This window comes from Zeugodacus cucurbitae, chromosome 3 (genome assembly GCF_028554725.1).
Source record: "Zeugodacus cucurbitae isolate PBARC_wt_2022May chromosome 3, idZeuCucr1.2, whole genome shotgun sequence".
In the NCBI taxonomy this organism is placed as follows: Eukaryota; Metazoa; Arthropoda; class Insecta; order Diptera; family Tephritidae; genus Zeugodacus; species Zeugodacus cucurbitae.
The window spans coordinates 57904273-57926262 of record NC_071668.1 but is presented as its reverse complement, the minus strand read 5'-3'; the positions used below and the strand labels follow the sequence as shown (position 1 = coordinate 57926262).

General features: G+C 36.2%; 2 protein-coding genes across 2 annotated transcripts; one reads left to right on the top strand and one right to left on the bottom strand.

Annotated features, from left to right (window-relative positions):
• Positions 1 to 1919: 1919 nt before the first annotated feature.
• Positions 1920 to 3826, top strand: LOC128920559 (putative nuclease HARBI1). Its single transcript, XM_054228250.1, has 5 exons — positions 1920 to 2150; positions 2209 to 2380; positions 2440 to 2630; positions 2687 to 2831; positions 2890 to 3826. Exons 1-5 carry the CDS (start codon positions 2092 to 2094, stop codon positions 3403 to 3405), a joined length of 1083 nt encoding a protein of 360 aa, XP_054084225.1. The 5' UTR covers positions 1920 to 2091; the 3' UTR covers positions 3406 to 3826.
• LOC128920562 (uncharacterized) lies at positions 3555 to 5214 on the bottom strand. Its single transcript, XM_054228254.1, has 3 exons — positions 4156 to 5214; positions 3916 to 4098; positions 3555 to 3854 (listed from the first exon to the last, which is right to left on the bottom strand). The coding sequence occupies exons 1-3, from the start codon at positions 4498 to 4500 to the stop codon at positions 3579 to 3581; spliced, it is 804 nt and encodes a 267-aa protein (XP_054084229.1). The 5' UTR covers positions 4501 to 5214; the 3' UTR covers positions 3555 to 3578.
• Between the last annotated feature and the right edge of the window lie 16776 nt (positions 5215 to 21990).

Below are 21990 nucleotides of genomic sequence, written 5' to 3'. Positions count from 1 at the left end.
CATAGACCAAACCGTCTATCTTTGGTCTGGACTGTCGACGGCATAAATGGTAGAATGGTAGACCAAGCCTAGGACATGCTCCGTGTAAATTGGTCCTATGATTTTACATGAGATTGGTCTAGACTTGGTCCGGTAGTAAGTCAACGAAAGACTGTCTTTTATACAGTCTAAGACTGGACTCACTTTTTGCAGGGATAGGACGACAACTCACACCCGAAAAAGTGTAAGAAGACTATTCAACTGAGGGAAATCACATACATCGTAAGAAGACTATTCGACTGAAGGTAGTCATACACAGGAAAAAGTATAAGAAGACTCTTCGACTGAGGAAAGTCATACGGATGGAAAAAAAATTTTCTTATAATCACATTTTAAAAATGACCATGATTGATGGCAAAGTTTGCAATGCTGTAACCAACACGACCTCAACTAGCCGATTCTCTATATGTGGGGCCACTTCCAAAGATTTCAATAATTTAACCAAAAAGAACGAGATAAGTCCCGATGCTCTTGTGTTTGGCATTTCGGTATTGCACGCAAAAATACGTATTTTTGAAAGCATTCTGCACTTGGCATATAAATTGCCCGTGAAGAAATATGGAAAGAAAAGGACTGAGGAAGAGAAAGCATTAGAAGAAGAAAGGAAAAAAGAAATCCAAGAAAGATTCCGCTTAGAAACTGGGCTGTTGGTGGACATGCCTAAAGCAAATTTTGGTAATACCAATGATGGCAATACGAGTAGGAGATTTTTTGAAAACACAGAATTAGCGGCGGACATAACAGGCATTAACCATGAATTAATACACAAATTTAAAATCTTATTAGAGGCGATTTCAAGTGGACACAAAATAAATACAACAAAATTCGAAGAATACGCCTTCAACACCGCGCAAATGTATGTGGAATTATACGGATGGCATCCCATGACTCCAACAATGCATAAATTACTATTACATGGGGCGATCATCATAGATAATGCACTGTTGCCAATCGGCCAATTGTCGGAGGAGGCTGCAGAAGCGCGAAATAAACATTTTCGGTCATACAGACAGAATTTTTCAAGAAAATTTTCAAGGGAAGAATGCAACCGTGATATTTATCAAAGATTGCTTCTTACTTCAGATCCACTCGTAAGTAGTGAAAGATCGTTAAAGAAAACTTCACACAACATTTTTTCCAGTGAAGTTATAGAACTATTAGAACCTGTCGAGCCCCACAGACAATCAAGTATTGAGCACGAAGAAGTCGAGATAGAAACATCTTTTTATAACACAATTTAATGCATTTTTATTTATTTATGATTTATGAGAATAAAATGTGTTTTTATTATAAAATATATGTTTTTCTTATTTATTTTTTAAAATAAATAGACAGTTTTTTAAAATACAGTCTGTCGAAGCCATTAACGTCCAGAAATAGTTTTGGCCGCCTAAATATTTCAAATCGACCACTGTGCGTCGGCATCAAAAAGCTTTAAAATTCCACAGATTTATAAGGGTAATCAGAATCCGATGCATCGTTGCATATGCAAAAGTGTAAATGTAGCATTTTCCAATAGATCGTGAGTGACTGTTTTTTTTTTATATCTGAATGCAACCCTGTTCATTGTAAAATTGACAGCTGATTACTAGTTGTTAAATGTGAAATGAAATATTTGGTAAATATTCTAATTAGCAATCATGGCAAGGAAAAGCGAAAGAGAAAAAAATCTTAATTATTTGGTAGAGAATACGGCAAATGATATTATTAATATAATAGGTAAAAGTTGGTGACTAAATATCTTCTTATATTCATGGTTCCTTTTAGAGGTGGAGCAACACCGATGCGAACATCGATGCTTAGCTGGGCAAAATCGTTGTTTTTCCATCTCTAAGGCACATAGAGGAAGACAGTCGAATTGTAAGTACATATATCATTTATGCCGGTATTCTGCGAGCAGTCTCAAGTCTCTAATAGAGACGAATCTGTGGTGTAATCTCTATAGTGACTTTTTGGTATTCTGACGCGTTTGTCTCATCTCTAGTTGAGAAATATCAGTCTCTAATTTATTATCTGCTTTAAACCAGGTCACAGAAAAACAAGAGCACAATAATGGATGTTGAAATTGGTATAATTTATGTTATAATGAAAAAACGACAGGAAGAAGAGAGGTAATGTATTAATATTTATAATTTTGCAATAATGAATAACAAAGTGCTTATCTTCTAGCTACACTCGTAGGCGCAATCTGGCCATTTTGCGCAACAAAGGAGACCCCTTTCAATATGAAGAAATAACATTTAGGAAGTTCTTTCGATTTCCAAAATCTTTGTGCTGGGATCTTATTCAACAACTGAAGCCTTATGACCAACAGCAAACCTCGATTCCGTTTGAACTTCGGGTTAGTTAAATTTTAACATTAAAGAAACAGTACGTCTTCATGCAATCATATTTCTCCAGTTTATTTCAGTTTTATATTTTTTAAGCAATGGCTCATACCAGCATTGCGTGGGAAATGGATATTTTGCTGTGATGAGCCAACCCAGCGTTTCCCGTAGCATTGAAAAAATTTGTAAATTGGTGGTGGAGCGTAAGTACAACGAAGTGCGATTTCCTAATTCTGTTGAAGAATACAATAGAGTTAAGACTGGGTAAGTTGTAGTCCACTTTGAAAGAAAATAAATCGCTAACAACAATTTTATTCCAGATTTTATTCGAAATTTGGAATAAAGGGTGTAATTGGAGCAATTGATTGCACTCATATTGCCATAATTGCACCTGCCTTGTCAACCACAATTGTGCCGCATGATTACATGAACAGAAAAGGATATTATAGTATTAATGTTGAAGCGGTAAGTATTATATTTAATAATTCATTTATAAGTGATTAATAACTGATTTTTTCAATAGGTTTGTGACCATGAACTAATTTTTCGGCACGTGAATGCAAAATTTCCCGGCTCATGTCATGACTCCGGTATATGGACTACTTCGCCAGCAAGGATAAAGCTGATAAGAGAACACTCTAATGGAGCCTTTAAATGGCTTTTGGGTGATTCAGGATATCCCTTGGAGCCATGGCTTCTGACACCGTTGACAAGCCCTGAAACACCAAATGAACAAAATTTTAATATCAAGCATATAAGAGCAAGAAACGCGATTGAAAGAGCATTTGGAGTTTTGAAATCACGCTTTCGATGCCTTTCTAAAGAACGTGCATTGCGGTACAATCATTATAAAGCTGCATTATTTATTTATACGTGTACCATATTTCACAATATGCTACAAAAACGTGGCATATTTATAGATGAAACCGAAATATCGCCAGAACGATCACCCCCTGAAGATGTGGAAATCCGTTCGGGGGAGTATTACTCTCGAGGCAGAACAGCACGTCAAAGTTGCATTAACACATTAAATAATTAAAATTCTACCAATATTTACATCAATTCAATTCAAACTTCATTTATTTATCTATAAACTAAAAAAACATTACATTTTAAAAAGAAAACAAATAAATATTTCATCTAATTATTAAAAAAACATAACATTTAAAAAAGTAAAAGTAAGAAATATTTTCATAGACACATTTTTAATTTTCAGTTTTTTGTATTTATGATATTTTGGGTAAGCGTCACCATGGCTGTCGCTAAATTATTTAGCGATTCGGAGTATTTATTTATGGCCTCTAAAGTTTCAGTCCGGAAAGCTCTCTCCTCCTCACCCTTTTCTTTTATCATGGTCATAACATTTTCAAACATATCGTCCGTCGTTATTCGTTTTGTTCGGGACGAGGATGGAGTGCGGTCAATTGGGGCGTCCGTAGTCGTCACCAGTGGGGATGATGTAGGAGTAGCACCAAACAATACTTCTTCCTAAATATAAAACAAAAAAAACGTTTATAAATTCTGCATACTATTAAATGGAATTTCTTACCTCTGTTCCAATGGTTGGTAATTCAGCCAACCCATCAACTGCGAATGACCCTAATGTGTCCAACGCCCGCTGCTCAGTTTCGGTCAGGTCAATTTTTGAGCTTGGGCCGCCACCTGTTATCATCTTGTGCGCCTTTGCCTTCCTGGCCCGTGACCGAATCTGGTTCCTCCAATGGCTCAGATTCTATAAAACATAGTACATAAATACATACATATCTTAATATCTATGATTAAAAAATACCTCTCTCCATTTGGTGGGGGTCCGAGTTGGACCTTTAAGGGCATTTAGGAGGACAGAAACCTCCGACCAAAGCTCTTCAACCCTTTTTGGCCGCGATGGGTCGTTTTTGTTCACTTTTATCTCGGGGTGAACCCGCACAAAATTTAAATAACAATCAATTTGCTCCCGCGACGTGCGCAACGTTTTATTTTGATCTGTAAAAACACACACATTTGTAAGGTAAACCGCATAATTGCATCCCTGCAACACAAAAGAACGAGCGCACCAACAACCCAGGAAGAGTCGTCGAAAAAAAAGCAGTGTCGCGTCAGCATCGTTCGAGACTGGTCTATTTTTATTTTTCATTTTATTTTAACTTTAAAAAAACGAGTAATACATTTAAGCAATTGAAATATCTAATAATAAACAATATTGTATGGAATATAATCTTTTAATAATAAATAAATCGAATCCTGACAAACTCTAAAAGATCTAGCATCTTTTAGTTCAGAAGTGAGATGCTTCTCATAGCCTCACATGTGTGTGTTATTGTTGTGATCGGTTTGAGCAGTCGCACATGCGAGTGGTCGTGCGTTTGAACATAGCAGAGCAAGTGTGGCAAGAACGTCATGTTGGTGACGGTTTGCGTTTGAAATCAAACAGAATTGTTGTTGCGATTAGCCTATCGAGCGTACGAATGGACGAGCGATTAGCGAAGCATAGAAACGAAACCGGCGGTTTGCATTTAAAAACGTAGACATAATTGTTTTGTAATTTGCCTGTTGCGCGTACGAATGGACGAGCAGTTGGCGAGGCATAAAAGCAAGAAAAACGAAGGTTTGCATTTGCGCATGTACAAACGGACAAGCGTTCGGTGAAACGAGAGAGAGAAATAAATAAAAAAACAAGTGACGGTTTGTGTTTGAATTACATTCTCGCGTACGAATGGACGAGAGTTTGCGAAACGGATACATACAGAAAGTGTAAAAACAAAAGAAGACAAACAGTGACAATTGTGTGTTGTATTGTCTAATTGTGAAAAGTAAAATCCAATAAGAATATTTGTTAATAAAAAAAAAAAAACGCAAAATGAAAGTAAAAGTAGCATCTTTGAAAGTTGACGAACTGAAGGAGCAACTACGTAATAATAATTTACTAACATCGGGTTCAAAAGCGGAATTGATAATGCGATTAAATGATTTCTTAGGTAGTGATGAAATCGAAATCGAAACAGAATCTAATTTACAAAGCCAGGTAAATGATTTGCGTGAAATGATGCAGAATATGATGACGACTATGCAAAGTTTTGCTGGTCAAATGCAGCAAAGAAATAATGATACAGTGCGAGAAAATGTAAATGAAGAACGTTTAGTTACTACACCACAGAATTCAATACGAACAGAGGGACGAAGTGCCAGTGTAAAGGAAATTGCAGAGACAATTCCTGAGTTTGACCCAACTACTGATAACTCACTAACAGTGACACAATTTGTAAATAGAGTGGACAGTTCCATAAGTGCTTACGACTGGGACGAAAAGTGTTTACTCTTAGCCGTGTATGGAAAATTAAAAGGTGTTGCGCGTATGTGGTTAGACGCAGCACCAGCATTTTATTCCAATTGGCCTGATTTGGCGAAAGCATTAAAAAGCGAATTCGGTTGTGAATTGAATGAAGCGCAAGTACATTATAAAATGGCAAGTACTACACGTATGCAAAACGAAAAGATTTTAGAGTATTGTTTTAGAATGAGCGGACTAGGCCGACGGTATGGCCTGAGTGAAAGTTCAATTATAAAATACATTCGCGACGGATTGAAACACCGTGAATTGCAGACTGCAATAGCTGCATTGAAGTTTAATTCGTTAAAAGATATGCGCGAAACAATTGAAAGTTACCTTCAAAACTTAACTGTGACAAAGCAACTTAAAAATGAATATACGAGTGATCGAAGTAAAGACAGTGCAAAAGACATGCGCCGGAATACAATCGAAACAAAAGGCATAACGTGTTATAATTGTAAAGAATGTGGACATATCGCGCGGAATTGTCCAAAACCGAGGCAACCGCGTAAATGTAAAGATTGTAATAAATTCCACGGAAGTAACGAACCAGAAAATTGTGGTAAAAAAGCAGTAGCTGTGAAGAAAACACACATACATCAACCATCTAAGTTTTTCGAAAAACCAATCAGCGTAAACGGTAAGGCGTTAGTAGCTTTCGTAGATACTGGTAGTGAATGTAGTATGGTACGACGATCAGCTGTAACAAATTTAAATACCAAGAAGTATCCATGCGCTGTAGAAATAATAGGCATTTGCGGTGGAAAACGTACTTCAACTGAGAGTATCAACGTGAACATGGCTGTTGATGATGTAGTTTTAATCGTCAATTTGTTTATTGTTGATGATGATATATTAACAATGGACGTGCTTTTGGGGCAAGATATTTTTAAAAACGCAGATGTTGTTGCAGAAATAAAGAACGACGACTTCGTATTTTCTACGCAGGTTACAAAGGTAGAACTTAAGCATCGAGAAACTGATTTCAGCGAAATTATTAGCAGTATTGACGATATAAATGTAAAAGCCGACTTGCAAGTGTTGTTAGCTGATAACACAGACGTTTTTGCGGAAAATCTTACTGATATTGGCTTGACTAACGCGACGGAAATGAAAATCGAATTGACAACGAATGTACCAATAGCTCAAAAACCGTACAGGGTGCCGGAGCCGAAGAAGCATTTAGTTACCGAAATGATTAGAGAACTTTTGGCATGCGATATAATTGCCACATCTAAATCCGAATACGCAAGTCCAATTATTTTAGTAAAAAAGAAAACTGGGGGTGAACGCCTTTGCGTCGACTATAGGCGACTTAATCAGCATACGATAAAAGAAGTTTATCCAACACCAAATATTGAAGAAAGGCTTAGCGAAGCCATGCGATACAAATATTTTTCAGTACTAGATTTAAACAGCGGGTACTATCAGGTACCAATAGAAGAAGGGTGTCGCAAGTATACAGCGTTTATAACAACTGAAGGTTTGTTTGAGTTTAAGAGAATGCCGTTTGGCCTCAGAAACGCGCCTGCGGTATTCCAGCGGCTAATGCAAAATATCAAAGATAGAACTCGACCTGGTGACATGATCCACTATATGGACGACATATTAGTAGGTAGCAGTAACGTCACCGAGATGTATGAAAAACTTAAACGTGTTTTTAAGGCATTGCGCGAACTTAATTTAACATTAAATATTAAAAAATGCGAGTTTATGAAGCAGACGATCGAGTTTTTAGGGCACAAACTTCATTCAGGTGGCATAAGTCCAGGTACTGTGAAAACAATTGCCGTAAATTGTTTTACAACTCCAAAATCTATAACAGATGTAAGACGTTTTCTTGGTCTTAGCGGGTATTTTCGACGCTTTGTACCAGGCTACTCGATTATAAGTGAGCCGTTACGTTTGTTGCTGCGTAGAGGTCAACAATTTCAATGGGCAGAAAAACAAGAAGAAGCATTTTTAGCATTGAAAACAGCGTTAACATCGAAGCCATTGATGACAGGATATCGTGTCGAGGCAGATCATCAGATTCATGCTGATGCTAGCTCTGTTGGTATTGCGGGTGTACTTTTACAACGAGAAGGCGGCGACTGGAAACCAGTTGCATATTACAGCAGATCTACGACAGACAGCGAGCGAAACTTTCATAGCTATGAGTTGGAAGTACTGGCGGTGGTGAGCAGCCTAGAGCGTTTTAGGTATTATGTGCAAGGGAAAGAGATCGTAGTTGTGACTGACTGTAGCGCGGTTACTACAGCAATGCACAAACGTGAGTTGATACCACGAATTGCACGTTGGTGGCTACGTATTCAAGACTTTCTTGTAAAATTGGAACACCGACCAGGTAGAAGAATGGAGCATGTCGATTTTCTCAGCAGAATGCCATATGAAAAAGGTGAAGAAATCGATACAGCGTCTCTGAAGATTGCGAAAACAACTTTAGACGTAGGTGACTGGATATACAGTATGCAGCATCAAGACAAAGATATTCGAGATATTGTAGAAAAACTCGCCAGCGGTGATAAAATTACTAATGATGAATACAAAATCGAAAACGGAAGACTTTATCGAAAACAGAAAAGTAACAAGCTATGGGTAGTACCGAAATCAATGCGATACAAAATTGTACAGAGCGTGCACGAGAAAGTTAAGCATCTTAGTACAGAAAAGACTTTAGAAGAATTAAATAAATATTTTTGGTTTCCTAGAATGCGTAATTTTGTAAAGACATTTTTGAAATCGTGCATTGAATGCGCATATAATAAACAGCGGGGTGGCAAAATAGAAGGAGCGTATCATTATGACGAGATAGAACCTGTACCATTCAAGACGGTACATATCGATCATCTAGGACCTTTTCCTCGTACCAAGAAGCAGAACGAACACGTAATAGTCCTCGTTGATTCATTCACGAAATTTACAGTATTACGAGCTGTTAGAAGCACAGCGACACGACATGTATTGACATTACTTAACGAAGTAAGCAGCTATTTCGGAGTGCCAACACGAATAGTAACCGATCGTGGAACAGCGTTTACTTCTCAGGATTTTAGACAATATTGCAACGATAATGATATTAAACAGATTTTGAATGCTGTTCGAACTCCGCGCGCAAACGGACATGCAGAGCGTACCAACCGAACTCTACTGGGTATGTTACTTCCGTCGACGGAAGACGACAAAACCTGGGATGATCAACTTAGAGGTATACAGTGGGCACTAAACACTACAAAGAACAAAACAACTCAGCGAACTCCACAAGAACTTTTATTCAATTACAAGCCTCGAGATATCCTTCAGAATAAATTAATATTAGCTTTACATGAAGATGATGTTACGAGTAATGACGAGATGAACGAAATTCAAACTGAAGCAGTAAGTCGTATTAATCAGCAGCGAGAAAAAGCTAAACAGCGTTTTAACGAAAAACATCGGAAACCTACACAATATAACGTTGGTGATTTGGTTCTCGCCGAGAATGAGCCTGTTAGTACTGGTGGTTCTCGCAAATTGGAGCCACTATACAAAGGTCCGTTCATGGTAACCAAGGTGATTGGCCACGACAGGTATCTCGTTGAAGATATACCAGGGTCGAAACGAAAACAACGACATTATACATCAATCTATGCATCTGATAAGTTGAAGCCATGGTGTAATTTGCCGAATTTCGATGGGTTTGATAATGATGTCGGAGTCGAGGTCGACTCCTGTAATCAGGATTGGCCGACTGTAAGGTAAACCGCATAATTGCATCCCTGCAACACAAAAGAACGAGCGCACCAACAACCCAGGAAGAGTCGTCGAAAAAAAGCAGTGTCGCGTCAGCATCGTTCGAGACTGGTCTATTTTTATTTTTCATTTTATTTTAACTTTAAAAAACGAGTAATATATTTAAGCAATTGAAATATCTAATAATAAACAATATTGTATGGAATATAATCTTTTAATAATAAATAAATCGAATCCTGACAAACTCTAAAAGATCTAGCATCTTTTACATTGTACATATGTATAAAACAATACAATTTACATTGTTTAAAAGTACTTACTTTCCTTCTCCATTATGCTCAAATTTAAGTATGAGCACATGTATTTATCGATTATTGTGTTGTTCAAATTTTTCTTATTTAATTAACAATTGATTCAGATAAAATACATATATTACACATTTATTATAAACTATTTGAGTATATTTTTTCAATAATTGTATTATGCAATTATTTACAAGTAATTTTTTGCGGAAATTTGATTTCAAAAAATCTAATTGCGTGCAATCAATTCATAAATTATCACTGTGAATATGCACTCATCACTAATCAGCTAAACTAAACAGCTGATTGCTTGCTCTTCTTTTCACCACACTAGATGGTGAATATTTTTCTGACTGTATCAACCAGAATACCAAAATGATACATCCTGACTAACAGGGTCACCAATTCGCAATTGTCTCAAATAGAGACATGAGACAATTGTGACAAGCAGAATACCGGCATTAATCTCATTATAAATTATTAACAGAATATTGTTATTTTAGTTATACTTGTTGGTGGTGTTGGCGTGAATGTGGTGGTACTTAAACATGGAAAGGTTTATGAAAAGTAAGTATATACTAAATATCCGAATTTATCTTCAGAAAAGCATTGTAAATGAATTTCTGCAGAAAAGCACATGCACATGCACATTCGCATGCATTTTTGCTTAATACAGTTTAATTCTTATAGGAACAGCAAGCGAACAGCCAAAAACTGATGAGGATCAAAAGAAGAGGAGGCGTGATGTTTCTATAGCTTGGGATCATTTTAAAATCATGGGATATGCAATTACTGTGGTAAGCCAATAAAGACGTGTAGAAACACAACAACAAGACGTGTGGAAACACAACAAAATGCATAGAATTATCACGTTACAAATTTTGAAAAATAAAACGATTGAAAGACGTCAGATGTTTTCGTTCATAAAACAAAAAGGTAAGTAGAATGGATTTTATGTGATATTATAACTATGATTTATATTTAACTAATTCGTTTGTTTTTATAGCCAACAACCAATGCTATATCAGCCCAAGCACAGCTTGAAGGTGAGTAGTCAAAATTCTTACGCCGAAGACGACCTAAGCAAGTGACCAAACCTGTAGATGAGGAGACAGCCAAAAGTTCCAGCAACACTTCTAATAATGGTGATCGAAAACAAGGACTAATGGCGTCAGTTGGCCAACCTATCCCTAGGGACAACCCGGCAGCATTCAAACCAACTCACTTGTCAACGCAACCATCAGTCGTGCGATACGACCCGATCTTCATGGACGCTATTCTTGTTGACGGCCAAAACGATTGGATTTTTCGCAGTACATCCAATTCGCATTGACTTTTTTCTGGTTGGAACAGTATATAGTAAATACAATTGGGGGCTCAACCGGGATAACAGAAAAAAATTTTTAACACTATTAAAGTAGATCATGGTAGGATTTCCAACTTTATAGCTTTAATTTGTAGTTTGATAGGAAATAAACAAAATAACGCTATATTCGTGATATAAAATGTGGTTTAAATTCAAAGGCAATAAGCTCTGATCGCCTAATATTTGCAAGGATGCATCCATATTTCTTTTAATAATATTTTTCGCACTTTTCACTAACGGTACAGTACACATAATTAGGGGCTCATCCATTCACGAAAACAGGAAAAAAAATTTTCACTCAGCCTGAAGCGTTCTATATTTATTAATAAAGATTTCAGAGCACCCAACTCTATAAGATGCCAATCCAATTGATCGGGCTGAGAATTGCTTCGAATTAATGAAGAAAATGAATTTATCGAAAATGACTATGTAATTAACAATTCATACAATATACATAAATTTAGGTATCTCTGGATACACGAATTGCGAAGTGAACTACTTCCATCACAAAATATACCGCCACGGATTCCATTGCTGGCGATGTCGGAGGATAACATTGAAGCGTATTTCTATACAACTGATTCCAACACAGAGTGCTTATCGCTGAAGGATGGTGGACAAGTTTTCGAGGTTAGCTCCGAATCGCAATCGCAGGGTGAGTTGAGTGATATACGAAACGAAATTGATGCCCTTTCAAAAAACGTAGTTAAGTTGATGTGGAATGGCTAATCTACCGGAAGGCAGCGCAGTAGATCTTCATCACGTGGAATACCGGTTATTCAACATACGCATAATTTTTGTTGATATCATGCCAAATTTGGTACAAACGCTACGAAATGTCGGCAACCGTACTCGTTTACAACTGTATCTATTTCTCGTTAATAGGCCAGCTCGTCTAATTCCATATAAGAGCTCGGCAAACACTCTGCTATATCAACATGTCGCCGACTTTGCATTTACGACCCATCAGCGAAAGGGAGTTAATAAGTTAAGTTAGTTTAATAAACTAAGGAGTGGACATATCCGTCATACCGAGGTCACGTCAAAATTAGCCAGAGCACGTCCATCGTCAAATTCCAATTATATTATAATAAACTAATAACTGAACGTATAAGCGAAATTAATTGTAAAAATGGTGCCCGTCTGCAGATCGAGAAAAAAACTAAGGAGACAGCAGGAAGGAGTCAAGAAGCCGAAGAAGTTGAAAGCGAAGAAGGTTCGAATAAAGTTGGGACAGAAGTGAAGAAGTCAAAATGTGTCCGGGAATTTGGTAAATCCAATTGATTTATTGGAATTGTTAAAGACACTTGACTCCTATAAGAACGTGTCAGTCGACCAGTTTGCAAAGATTGTGCCCGATTACGATGGTGCATCGATTCCAATTAGAAAATGGTTGGAAAATTTCAATGAGAACAAAAATACGTAAATGCGAGGAGCAAACTGTTCGTAGAGACAGTGTGCGTGTCAAACTACGAAGCTTTGTGTAAGGAACTAATACAAGAATTTGACGTGAAATGCAACTGTGCCGATATACATCAGAAAATTATGCAAAAGAGTAGAACTTCCACAAATATGGAAACTGACAGCATTGGGTTCGATTCGATAGAAGATGAAGTGATTATTCGCTACATCGTAAACGGAATGGTATGTGACGATCTGAAATATCCTTGTTTAGTTCCAAAACATTTATTGAGCTAAAAGAGCGTTTCGAGATCATACAGCAAATGAGTTCTCAGCAGAGCAGCAGCGGTGCAGTACAAAAAACAAAACTACACGAAGCTGCTTCAACTGTGGGTCATCTACATATATACGCGCAGAATGTAAGGCAGAAACAAAATGCTTTAAATGTAACGGCAATGGTCACATAGCAACAAATTGTGAACTTGATAAAGAGTGATAAACGAAGCAAGCCAATGCGAATTGGCAACAAGTGCTTTACATGTTTAATAGACACTGGGGCAGATGTGTCGCTTATGCCGCAACGTGTTTATGAAAACAATTTTAGTAATCACGTACTAAAAGAAAGTTTTACAAAATTATATGGTTTGGGAAATATTGCGATATCGACGTGGCTAAATGAGCCTCAATCTCCTATGCTCCACCAGCATCAATCCCGGAAAACTAGTAAAACCCTGGACACACACCATTCCCCACATTAAACATACGCAAGAGAACACTGCGCACCAATGCACACAACTACTCCCATACAAGATGAAACTACATGATGACACTACACGATGACACCACACTGCACATCCGAACACAACAAACAAAAGGGACGTACAGTGCGACCCGAACCCCACTTCTCTTTTATCGTTTTGAGATTCCGCCTTCCCGGTCACCCGATCAGCGAATATTCTCCACCCTCCGTCGTATTTTAAATAAATAATATTGTCATAATCATTTTTATAAATTCAATTTGAAGAAAAGAAAAAAAAATAATAATACACATCAATACTTGCGCTTCCTTATTTAAAAAAAAAAACATTTACCAATATTCCTTACGAAGGTGAGTGAAGAAACAAAGTAAGTACTTAAAATTATACAATGGTAATAAATTTGCATCTATTCCAATAGCCCATTCAACAAAACTCACAGAGGAGTATGAAAATGTAAAATTAGTTTTAGAAAAAATTAAATACAATTCAAGTCTACACAGTGGCCGATCTGTGTAGACTTGAAAATGGTTAATTTTTTACTCGGTCAACAGAGTGGATACACGAAATACTCGTGCTTTATTTGTATGTGGGGACAGTAGAGCAAAGCAACATCATTGAAATCAAGATGTTTGGCCTGTGAGAGATTCTTTAAATGTCGGTAAAGCCAATGTAATCAGAGAGCCATTGGTAAGCAGAGACAAAATTATACTCCCACCATTACACATTAAGTTAGGAATTTGTAAAAGCATTATAAATACAAAGACGGAGACTGTTTTAATTACATTTTATCAAAGTCATGAGTGTTCCGGAAAGTCATGACTTGTTTTCCGTTTTTTTTTTTTGAATTAAAATGAAAATAAAGATTTAAAAAAAATTGAGATCAATCACAAAATCATTGATAGTTTCGTGAATTGTGAGCATAAATATATCTAAAATTATAGCGTTTTCTTTTCTCATTATTTCATTCCACCCTGTCTCCGAGCTGTCAAATTTGCGTGTTCTTTTCTCAAAATTTCTTCAGAGTTGTTTGATCTCTCCTCAAAATGTTTCAACCTAACTAGAAAAAACTGTCACATATTCTACCGTGCCAAAACGTAAGAGTGAGAGTTGCAGCTGATATTTATTTACATTTTTATTTGAGTTTAATTTTTAATAAAATGAATTGTGAAATTTTGTTGTATTCAATTATGGAAATTGCGGATGAACTGATAGATTCACCATCGTCTTAATCAGAAAACGAAATTGAGAAGGTGGATGTTGAAAGATATCCCCTACCTAGGATAAAAAATTGCATTGAAGACGTAGTGAACGCCTATTCGGAGGCAGAGGTATGTATTATAACATTAAATGAGAACCATATTTTCATTATATTTTTAAATTACAGTTCAAAAAAAGATTTTCGCATCAGTCGGGACGTTTATCATAATCTCCTGACCAAATATATGTCGAGTACCTGGCTTATAAAAAGGAGCTACAAGGGAGGAAGGACCCCAACAACAGCCGAAACTCAAGTGCTTGCGTTTTTGTGGTATGTTGATTTAATTGCAACTTTTATACCAAAATTGTTAACAATTTGTTTTCCATATTTAATATAGGTTTTCTGCAAATAAAAGCAGCTTCAGAGAAGTAGGCAATCTATTTAATATGGCTTTGTCCAATTTTTCCAAAACATTTAACGCGGTGTTAAACTTCATAGTGAAAGATGTCGCACCAGAAATAATAAGGTTCCCAAAAGAACCTTCGGAGAGGGAAGTTATAGCTAGAGAGTTTGAAAATGTATCTAATAATGGTTTGTATTTTAATATATGTACGTAATATAAATTGGCAGATAGCTGGCTTTCCGAATGTCTTGGGCTGCATTGATGGAAGTTACATCACAAGCAGAAAACCCAAACATAAAATACGCTCCACATGTGTATATCAATAGCTAGCGTTATGGGTTTGCCTTCAACAACCGTAAGAACAATCATAAAAAGTAAACAAAAGATTATCACAAGTGCATCCACTGCTGCAGATCGTTGTTTGGAATCCACTACTAAAATAAGATCCGTTTTGATGGAAAAGATGGAAAAGGCACTGACTCTTTGGATAAGTAATTTGGGGAAAAAAATATTCCGGTAACTTTAGTTATTAAAAGGAAGACAATTAGTTTATTCAATGATGTAAAGTTAACAACTACAGATTGTGAGGATTTTTGTTTCAACGCGAGCGCTGCAAAACTTAAAAAAAAGATCCCAACTTTATAATATAAAATTCCATGGAGAATCTGCAAGCGGCAGACAACGGAGCAGCTAAAAATTTAGTGAAAAAGCTAAAGCAAATCATTGATAAAGGAGGATACTCACCTCAGCAAATTTTTAATGTAGACGAGACGGGATTTTTTTTGGAAACAAATGCCAAAAAGAACATTTATGTATATCAAAAGAGGAAAGAGCGGCCGCCGGGCCAAAAGTTTCCAAAGACAGACTTACACTTCTTCTTGGAGGAAATGCTGCATGAGATATGAAGCTTAAGCCCTTGTTGATATATAAGTCTGAGACGCCAAGAGCTATGAAAAATATTAAAAAAGAAAATCTCCCTGTTGTTTGGAAATCCAATAAAAAAGCTTGGATGACTGCTAAACTTTTTTATGATTGGTTAAAGTTGCATTTTTGCCCAACAGTTATCAAATATGTAATACACTCCAAACAACTTTGTATGCATAGAGAGCCATATATGGCGGCTTTTATTTTCTGGTAAAATATGCATTGTAAAATATTTTTTTCTACAAATATATGTAAAAGGATTCAAAATAAACGTATGTATATTAGTGGAGTTTTATTATATTTTTTTTTCATAAAGAAGATGGCCATACGGTAGAGGGTTAATAACTGTTGAAATTATATGCTTATGTTACAAGTCAAATATTTCTCATAAAGACTTTCTTTCTTGTAAAATAATAATATGAATAAGATAGCTACATATATTTTATGAATACAATATATATGTATGTACATATAGTTCTATTTGAAGATGAACTTTCTTGATTCACTCCTGATTAAACCGCTGAAGTATAACCACGTTGCATTCTTTATTTCTCACAATCCATTCGCGTAAGTACTTTACAAATTCTGCCAACAATAACTAGCACGGAAATAAGCCAGCAAATCAAGCAACACGCGCACTGAATTGACCAATACGTAAATCAGCAGAATCAGCTAAAGCGCACTTTATATAGGGCTAGTTTTAAAATAATAGTTTAGTCATAATTTAGCAGTAGTAGTTAATTGCCATATAAATAAATTTTGGCAAGATTAAAAGCACCCATTTCGTGTTTTTATTTTTTTTATTAATTTAAATAAGAATAAAATTAACTTATATAACTAGTATGTGTAGGTACTCAAAATATTTATTAATGAGAGAAATAGCAGATAAAGTCAAAACCGTAAACAAACTAGAAGAAATTCTCACACTTACATACTCATATTGTAGAAACCTACAAACCGACAATGAGAGTATATTCACATCGATAACTTGTATGTTACTATACCGACGACTACATATAGCACATAATCGTACGCCAACAGCTCATTCGACATAAAACGGTTCAGTTGAACGCTTGCATAACACACTGATAGAAATCGCAGCAACATTAGCTAAACAAAATAACACCGATCCAGTTACGGAAATATTTAACGCAGCATACGAGTATAATAGGACAATACACTCGGTGACAAAACAAAAACCGGTGGAAGTATTTTTCAATAAGAAGAATTATCCGGAAATAAAACAATTGATTAAAAAAAAAAACAAAGGCAAAGTTTTAGAATATCATAATAAAAAAAGAACACAAAAAGTTTATGAACTAAAACAAATAATTTACACACTGTCAAAACGACGTACAAAAACTGAAGAAAAATATTTAAAATACATATGTAGTTATAGAAAACCGTGAGGACTCAGTTTTAGTAGAGAGAGGAGGAAGACAACATGTCTTACATAAAGATAACATTCGTAAAACACCTATTGAATTTAATAATAAATATGAAAGAATACTCAGTGAGCAATCTAAAAAATAAAAAATTTTTATATTCACTGAAACTGACGACGCATACCTATATGAAGATACTGAATATTTATAACATTTATTTAATTTAACGACAATAATGGAAAAATATAAACAGATAGAATTTAGATCAATTGGCAGGACACAACAGAATATCATAACCAAGAATAGAATCTCAAATTTAATTGAACAAACTATTTCACACTCAATACAAAAAAGATCAATAAACAGTTTATTCATTTAGAATAGAATCTCAAATTTAATTGAACAAACTATTTCACACTCAATACAAAAAAATCAATAAACATTTTAGGGACTATAATAAAATTTATAACTGGGACTCCAGATCATGACGATCTTATTGAAATAAAAACACATTTAAATGAAATAATAGAAAATAATAATCAACAAAGAGTCATTAACTCACACTTTGAACAATCAATCTCAAAGGTTGATCCTCAATCAATATCAACAAGCCTGGTCATATCAGAAACTTTAAAGTAATTAGAAACCATATAGTTACACCATCCACCTCACAACCCATTATTATATCCAGCCCTGTCAATGCAATTAATCCAGTACTATAAAATTATAAGTACTTAAATAAATGAATACGAAAAGCAATTCGAGCACCCCAACATAAAAATAACAAACACACAACCAAACATGTAGAAGACTTCGCAACAAGCAACATAAGAATAACGAACACACAACTAAACATAAAGAACATTCAACATAACATTACGGGAGCAGCGAACACTCAAGCACACACATCATGGCATGGCTGCCCAAAATGGAGAAAGCTCTTTATCGTTGGTTTATCAAAATGCGGAATAAAAACTGGCCAGTAAGTGCCTTAATGTTGAAAGAAAAGGCCAAAGTACTGCATGCACAAGTAAAGGAAAATGAATCTAACTTCAACGCTAGGGATGAATGGCTTCAAGGATTTAAAAAAAGGTACGGTATTCGACTGCTGCAAATATCAGGCGAAAAACTATCTTCGCTGCCTCAGCTTGTGGATCCATTTAAGGAAAAACTTAGAGCTAAAATGGCCGAACTGGAGCTGTGTAACGACCAGTTATATAATGCTGATGAGTCAGGCTTATTCTGGAAACTTCTGCCAGGAAAAACGTACGTGTCCAGTATGGAAAACAGAGCCCCAGGCGTTAAGTCGGAAAAGCAGCGAATCACGTTTTTATGTTGCTCAAACGCCACTGGACCTCATAAACTGAAACTTTTGGTAATTGGAAAGGCAAAGAATCCACGCTGCTTTAAAAACTTTCAATGCCCCATAGACTATAAGAGCTCAAAATCCGCCTGGATGACGTCGGCTGTTTTCAAGGTATGGTTTCATGAGTCCTTCGTTCCACAGGTGAGGATTTATTTTGTATTTTGTTAACTTTTTTCTTTTAAATTTGTTTTTTAGGTAACGTCATTTTTAAAGGAGAAAGGTTTGCCAATTAAAGCTCTACTCAAATGAAGCTCAGCTGGCAACGGAGGGTGGACAAATTTTGGCAATGTTTATGCCCCCAAAGGTTACTCCCCTCATCCAACCAATGGATAAAAATGCCATAAAGATCACAAAGTTGCATTACAGAAACAGCCTTTTATCCTCAAAAGCAGCTACAAACTCCAATTTACTCGATTCGATGAAAAAATTACTTTACAAAGAGCTATAACTCTTTTGGATGCCGCTTGGAGTCGTGTCAGCGAAGTAACATTAGCTAATTGGAAAAATATTTTTTCTTCTTAGTAAATTGTGTAAGCGCTACGACAATCTGCGACACTCTTACTGTGCCACAATCTGAATTTGTATTAGATAGCTTAATAATCTTTTCTTTTATTATTTCATATCAATCATTTATAATGTTATTTTTATTAATTCTTTGTTCATATATAAAAGTGAACAAAACAAACAAATAAAAAAACAAACATGAGCGCTGCGCAGTCTCAACAGCAAGGTCGTAGGCATTCTCTGAACGCCTACTTCAGCTTTGTTGAGCCTGCAAAATCTGCTCTTTCAAATAAACAATCCAACGGTGAGAAAGATGAGTCATCGAAGCGCTCAGCCGAGCAGCCGAAGGGATCAGCAGAAGCAGAAAAAAACAGCAAGTACGCAACAACAAATCAGCAGGCAACATCAACCAAGCAGGTATCAGCAAACGAGCGGACACCAATGGAAAAAACAATGCAAGGTGAGCATGTACCAAAGAGAAAAGTACAATCTGTACAGATTGGTATTGCCCGCTACGTCAATATTAAAAGGAAATCAAGCCCTTTAAGTCAGCGGTCAATTCCAAAAAATTCCAACCCGCCACGCTTGATACAAATAAGCCGGGAACTTTAAATGGCAACAGATTTGCCATACTAAGCAATGGATCGAACGACGATACGAAGGGTACCACCACAGTCGAGAATGCCAAGCCCCCGCCAATATATTTGGGAGAGCGTAGCTCAAATGTACTTGTTGCAAAACTAAGTGAAATTGTAGGTACTAACAATTTTCATATAGTGCCTTTGAAAAAAGGCAATATACATAGATGAAACTAAAATACAGTCCTACACTGAGAAAAGTTTTATGGATATAGTGAAATTTTTGTCAAATAACAATAAAAACTATTATTCTTATCAACTGAAGAGCTCGAAAGGCCTAGTTGTTGTTGTAAATGGCATAGAGTCTTCGGTAGAATCTAATGATGTCAAAGAAGCCCTTGAAGAATGCGGCTTTGGAATTAAAAATGTGGTAAATATCTTCAATAGAAATAAGGTACCACAACCAATGTTTAAAGTCGAATTGCTGCCAAACTCTAACCCAATTAAAAGGAATGAAACCCATCCAATATACAACTTAAAATATTTGTTACATCGTAGAATTACCGTTGAAGAACCTCATAAAAGAAATGGTCCGGTACAATGCACCAACTGCCAAGAGTATGGGCATACCAAGTCTTATTGCACTCTACGCAGTGTGTGTGTGGTATGTGGTGATTTACACCCAACATCAAAATGTACTCTTAAAAAAGAGGATACAAATAAAAAATGCAGCAATTGTGAAGGAAATCACACTGCTAACTACAGAGGTTGCCCTGTATATAAAGACTTGAAATCAAAATTATCGCTAGGAATTCAAGCTCGTCGTAACCAAATGATGAATATCCCTCGTAACGAAAATATAGAAATTACAGACCAGAGTCCGAAACCTGGTAACTCTAAGAATAGTCTTATCCAAGGAAGCTAAGCAAATGTGCTAAAAGGCAGCGTTGCGCAAATGCAACAACCCCAAAATCCACCTAATGGAGGTATTAAAAATATGATCCTAAACCTCACTCAATGTATGACACAATTTATGTCTAGCATGCAAAACATGATCTAAGATTTAATCAAATCATAAAACCAAATGCTACAGACCTTATTATCTAAAAAATGAGTATACTAAATATTTGTATATGTAATGCCAACGGTGTTGTCTAAATGAGTCTTAGCCCCCTCAACGCAACACATCATCACACCACATTTTCACTCAACCACACAACACTGACACGGCACATTCACCACACTCCCCACATCATCACATCACCACTTAACATCCACATCAATATACCACGCCTACACCACACACAAGAACACCACCCCAAAAGGAACAAAAAGAAGGAGGAGCGATCGCGCTGATTGCCCTTTTTGCCTTGCTAGGTCAAGGCAAGATCGCTCACAGACCAGTCTGTCGCCGAGTGCAATCAAAGACACATCGTGCCGTCCGTGGTCGAAGTATATACTTAGAGTTTTTCATACTTACTCGTTTCCATACTTATCCGTTTCATACTTACCAATTTTATATACTTACCTATTATAAACCGAATTTGTGAACTTAAACAAAATACAATTTATATACTTACATATTTTTATATACTTACTCCTTTTACATACTTATCAACCGTGAAATAAACCGAGTTTGTAGACTTATAACTATCCGTTATTAATCACTTTCGGTTAGTAATCATAAGGTGAGTACGGTGAAGATAAATACAGGTGTAAACCAACACAAACTGGAGTTAATACGATTTCTGACTGAAGAAGGCATATATGTTATGCTACTGTCAGAAACTCATTTAACAAATAAGGACAATTTCTTTATACCGGGATATAGACTTCATGCTACAAATCATCCAGATGGAAAGGCGCACGGTGGAACAGCAGTATTGGTTAGAAATCGGTTAAGCCACCGCGCTTTAGAACCGCATGCTACAGCCCAGTTACAAGCTACAACAATATCTTTGAAAAAATCGGGGTTCTGACCTCAATCTAACTGCTATATATTGTCCACCTCGCTTTAAAATTACAGATTGCGAATTTAAAGACTTGTTTGGAACGCTAGGTCCAAGATTTCTAGCAGTTGGAAATTACAATGCAAAACACATGTTCTGGGGCTCACGTCTTATTAATCCGAAAGGACGGCAGCTGTACTACACTATTATAAATAAGCACAATAACCTTGATATAATATCTCCTGGTAAGCCGACATACTGGCCCAGTGATAGAAACAAAATACCAGACTTAATAGATTTTGCTGTAGTCAAAAATATAGATAAATCGCTAATAACAGCAAATACATGTACTGACTTATCTTCTGATCATTCTCCTGTACTAATAAAGTTATGCGAACAGCCCTTGATAGTTGAGCCGTAGCCACATTAA

What these genes read in the sequence shown, in the direction of transcription:
- LOC128920559 (XM_054228250.1), top strand. Translation starts at nt 2,092, where the DNA reads ATGGATGTTGAAATTGGTATAATTTATGTTATAATGAAAAAACGACAG. An exon ending in AAACGACAGGAAGAAGAGAG is followed by an intron (nt 2,151 to 2,208) that starts GTAATGTATTAA and finishes CTTATCTTCTAG; the next exon opens with CTACACTCGTAGGCGCAATC. An exon ending in ATAGTATTAATGTTGAAGCG is followed by an intron (nt 2,832 to 2,889) that starts GTAAGTATTATA and finishes TTTTTTCAATAG; the next exon opens with GTTTGTGACCATGAACTAAT.
- LOC128920562 (XM_054228254.1), bottom strand. Translation starts at nt 4,500, where the DNA reads ATGAAAAATAAAAATAGACCAGTCTCGAACGATGCTGACGCGACACTG. An exon ending in CCCCCACCAAATGGAGAGAG is followed by an intron (nt 4,099 to 4,155) that starts GTATTTTTTAAT and finishes TATGTTTTATAG; the next exon opens with AATCTGAGCCATTGGAGGAA. An exon ending in TACCAACCATTGGAACAGAG is followed by an intron (nt 3,855 to 3,915) that starts GTAAGAAATTCC and finishes TTTTATATTTAG; the next exon opens with GAAGAAGTATTGTTTGGTGC.